The sequence below is a fragment of the Chanos chanos genome, chromosome 1 (assembly GCF_902362185.1).
Source record: "Chanos chanos chromosome 1, fChaCha1.1, whole genome shotgun sequence".
NCBI classification, from domain to species: Eukaryota; Metazoa; Chordata; class Actinopteri; order Gonorynchiformes; family Chanidae; genus Chanos; species Chanos chanos.
In genome coordinates, this window is record NC_044495.1 from 2,711,541 (window position 1) to 2,716,540 (window position 5,000).

Sequence of the window (5,000 nt, forward strand, 5' to 3'; positions counted from 1 at the left end):
GTCAGTCACACTCACTGTTACTGTTATAGAGTGTTGATTCAGTCCCATGGAGACTTTTGTGGCTGGGTTGATGGACTTTGTTCAGTCAGGTTGTTTAGGACGTGATGCCTGTTGAGTGAGACTGACTGAAATCATGTTGAGCTGGTGACTGATTGTGGCTGAGATGCAATGACAGTGTTCAGTGAGTCAGAAATGCTGACCGTGACTGTGACTCTGCAGTGGGAGTGCAGGGTCAGTGAGGCTGACTGTGACTCTGCAGTGGCAGTGCAGGGTCAGTGTGGCTGACTGTGACTCTGCAGTGGCAGTGCTGGGTCAGTGAGGCTGACTGTGACTCTGCAGTGGGAGTGCTGGGTCAGTGTGGCTGACTGTGACTCTGCAGTGGGAGTGCAGGGTCAGTGTGGCTGACTGTGACTCTGCAGTGGGAGTGCAGGGTCAGTGAGGCTGACTGTGACTCTGCAGTGGGAGTGCAGGGTCAGTGTGGCTGACTGTGACTCTGCAGTGGGAGTGCAGGGTCAGTGAGGCTGACTGTGACTCTGCAGTGGCAGTGCAGGGTCAGTGAGGCTGACTGTGACTCTGCAGTGGGAGTGCAGGGTCAGTGTGGCTGACTGTGACTCTGCAGTGGGAGTGCAGGGTCAGTGAGGCTGACTGTGACTCTGCAGTGGGAGTGCAGGGTCAGTGTGGCTGACTGTGACTCTGCAGTGGGAGTGCTGGGTCAGTGAGGCTGACTGTGACTCTGCAGTGGGAGTGCTGGGTCAGTGAGGCTGACTGTGACTCTGCAGTGGGAGTGCTGGGTCAGTGAGGCTGACTGTGACTCTGCAGTGGGAGTGCTGGGTCAGTGTGGCTGACTGTGACTCTGCAGTGGGAGTGCTGGGTCAGTGTGGCTGACTGTGACTCTGCAGTGGGAGTGCAGGGTCAGTGAGGCTGACTGTGACTCTGCAGTGGGAGTGCAGGGTCAGTGTGGCTGACTGTGACTCTGCAGTGGGAGTGCTGGGTCAGTGTGGCTGACTGTGACTCTGCAGTGGGAGTGCAGGGTCAGTGTGGCTGACTGTGACTCTGCAGTGGGAGTGCAGGGTCAGTGTGGCTGACTGTGACTCTGCAGTGGGAGTGCAGGGTCAGTGAGGCTGACTGTGACTCTGCAGTGGCAGTGCTGGGTCAGTGAGGCTGACTGTGACTCTGCAGTGGCAGTGCAGGGTCAGTGAGGCTGACTGTGACTCTGCAGTGGGAGTGCTGGGTCAGTGAGGCTGACTGTGACTCTGCAGTGGGAGTGCAGGGTCAGTGTGGCTGACTGTGACTCTGCAGTGGGAGTGCAGGGTCAGTGTGGCTGACTGTGACTCTGCAGTGGGAGTGCTGGGTCAGTGAGGCTGACTGTGACTCTGCAGTGGGAGTGCTGGGTCAGTGAGGCTGACTGTGACTCTGCAGTGGGAGTGCTGGGTCAGTGAGGCTGACTGTGACTCTGCAGTGGGAGTGCTGGGTCAGTGTGGCTGACTGTGACTCTGCAGTGGGAGTGCTGGGTCAGTGTGGCTGACTGTGACTCTGCAGTGGGAGTGCAGGGTCAGTGAGGCTGACTGTGACTCTGCAGTGGGAGTGCAGGGTCAGTGTGGCTGACTGTGACTCTGCAGTGGGAGTGCTGGGTCAGTGTGGCTGACTGTGACTCTGCAGTGGGAGTGCAGGGTCAGTGTGGCTGACTGTGACTCTGCAGTGGGAGTGCAGGGTCAGTGAGGCTGACTGTGACTCTGTCTCTGCAGTGATGGTCCTGCTTCAGTCAGAGGAGTCTCAGAGATTCGTAGTGCCAACCAGTCTCCGCAGTCCGTGGGCAGCAGTGGGATGGACAGTGGAGTGGATAGTTATTTAGATCAGATGTCAGACCTTCCCACTGTCGCCATCTCCCTGTGCGGAGGACTAACTGACAACACAGAGATCACAAAGGGTAAGCAAAAACATTGTTTTTTCTCTTTTAATTCTATTTTTTTTTCCAATTTTGCTTAATGCAAAAATATTTTTATTTTAAATTTGTCTCCACAGAGCAATTTCAAGAAAAGGCGATCTCGTATCAGGAGTTTTCTGAAAATCCGTCCATTATTGATGATCCAAACCTCGTTGTGAAGATCGGAAATAAGTATGCACTGGGCATGAATGAATGACAAGCCAAGTGTTTACAGCCAGTACTGGAGAACAGTTCTAAAATATAATATAATATAATATAATATAATATAATATAATATAATATAAATCTAGAGTGGGGAAATGCACCTCACAGTGTAACAGTAGAAACATGTCCTTGCAGGTATTATAACTGGACCACTGCAGCTCCTCTCATACTGACCATGCAGGTGTTTCAGAAACCTCTTCCAAAGGTAAGGACTACTGATCGCTCACGCCACCCTCTGCCCTAAACTTATTTAAAAACATACCCATTTCTCTCACACGCTGTACTCATATTGTCCTGTCCACTGCCCCACACTTATTCAAAAACACACCCACTTCTCTCACTCGCTGTACTCATATGGTCCTGTCCACTGCCCCACACTTATTTAAAAACACACCCACTTCTCTCACTCGCTGTACTCATATTGTCCTGTCCACTGCCCCACACTTATTCAAAAACATACCCACTTCTCTCACTCGCTGTACTCATATTGTCCTGTCCACTGCCCCACACTTATTCAAAAACATACCCACTTCTCTCACTCGCTGTACTCATATTGTCCTGGTTGCATAAAGCCTGTATTGCAGCATCGTGACAGTTAGTGTTGAAACAGGAATCTGTGAGGGTGTTTAGCGTTCGCCTCAAAGTTTTGCTAACGTACTGCTGTCCTGCCCCCTGTTAAGATGTGTCTTGAGCATGCTGTTGTTTTTGCTCACCAACCGAAGTCAGTAAAACACAGTGCCAAATAAGAAAAAAGAAAAAAAAAAAACCTGGACAGGAACCCTTACTTTTCATCATTTTTGTATATTTTGGTTGACAGATCCATAAATTCTTAACATGAGTTGAGCAGTAAATCTGACTGTCTGCCCAACGTCGCCCTCTTGTGGCAAATTACTCTCATAGCGTGAATGTTCCCCTCAGGTCCATGATCATCCCCACTATCAGCACATGCTCTCTGATGATTAATAACATCGTGTTAAAATGTCACTGTCATGTGTGTATACCTTGTGCCAGTGTTACCCCTGTTACCAGTTACTTTACTAATTACAAGGAAATGGTTTCGCTGTACAGCAAAATCAGGATAATTCAGCTTGCTGTTTGCAGCTACACTTGGCGGTTAGCAACTTGGCAATGGAATAGAATCTATAATATAATATATATATATATACTATATAATATAATATAACATAATATTATTAATAAATTATGTTCACTTTATATGTTGCTTTGTGCCTTGTTATCTTGTTGTATTGCCAGTGTTTTGTGGTTATAATATCCTTGCGTGTGTCTGTGGTATCTGTCAGCGCCATATAAAGTCTTGTGTCTTTAAGTCCTAAAAGTCAAGTAAATCTTATTTCTTCCCTCCCTGTGTGTTTTTCTTTATTTTTCCTTTTGTTTTTGTTTTTTTTTTATCTTCCGTCATCCCATTACCCACAATGTGTGTCATAAGTACTCTTGCCTTAGTTACGTCTATACTGCCCTGGGTTTCTTCTCCTACTGTTTGCCCAGCCTGTTTGGTTCCAACCCTGTATGCTCTCTATCTCTCACATCTGTGTGTCTGTGTGTGTGAGTGTGTGTTTGTCTGTGTGTGTGTGTGTGTGTATGAGTGTCTGTTTGTCTGTGTGTGTGTGTGTGTGTGTGTGAGTGTGTATGAGTGTCTGTTTGTCTGTGTGTGTGTGTTTGTATGTGTATGAGTGTGTCTGTGTTTGTGTGTGTGTGAGAGAGAGAGAGAGAGAGAGACTGCATGCTGCATCTCATTGAGTTCACTCACTGTTCATCCAGTCAGACTGTGGTTTGGTTTTTTTTTGGTTTTGAGTTTGCGTTGTCTGCTCCAGGCCACCGTAGAGAACATCATGAAGGAGAAGATGCCGCGGAAGGGAGGGCGCTGGTGGTTCTCGTGGCGGGGACGGAACAGCAGCTCCAAATCGGTACGTTACAATACATTACACTTTCTCTCAACACCAAGTCAGTGTCCCCTGCTGTCTCCCACTGTCTCACAGGGACTCTGTTTAGATAAGACATCCAATGCAGATATTTTTATTTAATGTCCCAGTTTTCAGTCAGTTTTTTCTCTCTTCTGAGGGTTAGGAAATACTGTGGACTGTTGACAGTGGGCAGTCCTGCCAGCTTAAAATGATATTTGAACATCACTGAATGTAAATACTTTAAAATGACTGAGTGAATAAATTGCCTTTTCTTCACATCTGCTACAGTACTGTGAGCAGAATCAATAAAAAAAACGTTTGAAAACTTAGGAACATTTATTAGACAACGATAATTTGGGGCAGTTGTCCTGTCTAATCTTAGTTGCGGTTCAGTTAAGGTGGTATGTGTTTCCTTAGGAATGTGCGTCGGATCCGGCCGGGGACACCGGAGAGCAGTCTGTCAGTAGGAGCTCTGTGGACAGGTACAGAGCAATGCAAAACCAACAAAACCAGTCTAAACTCCCAGTCCCCTCATCCACACACCAACCCACACCATCCAGCTCAGTTTTCATCAACACAGCATGAGAATGTCTGTGGTCTGAGCATTAATTCCAGTCTGTGTGTGTGTGTGCGTGCGTGTGTGCGCGCGTGCATGCGTGCATATGTGTGTGTGTGTGTGTGTGTTCGTGTGTATGCGTGTGTATATGTGTGTGTGTATGTGTGTGTGTGTTCGTGCGTGCGTGTGCGTGTGTGCGTGTGTGCGTGTGCGTGTGTATATGTGTGTGTGTGCGTGTGTATGTGTGTGTGTGTATGTGTGTGTGTGTTCGTGTGTGTGTGCGTATGTGTGTGTGTGTTCGTGTGTATGTGTGCGTGTGTGTGTGTGTGCGTGTGCGTGTGTGCGTGTGTGCGTGTGTGCGCGTGTGTATATG

The 5,000-nt window shown here is 48.1% G+C and overlaps 1 protein-coding gene across 1 annotated transcript in view; it reads left to right on the plus strand.

Moving 5' to 3' along the window:
- The window catches only part of lpin1a (lipin 1a), a 21,346-nt gene that overhangs the window by 10,572 nt on the left and 5,774 nt on the right, over nt 1-5,000 (plus strand). Inside the window, exons 10-14 of the mRNA XM_030771422.1 lie at nt 1,746-1,927; nt 2,023-2,116; nt 2,285-2,354; nt 3,982-4,074; nt 4,489-4,553. Coding sequence (XP_030627282.1) covers nt 1,746-1,927; nt 2,023-2,116; nt 2,285-2,354; nt 3,982-4,074; nt 4,489-4,553 — 504 coding nt within the window. The remainder of the gene's footprint in view (nt 1-1,745; nt 1,928-2,022; nt 2,117-2,284; nt 2,355-3,981; nt 4,075-4,488; nt 4,554-5,000) is intronic.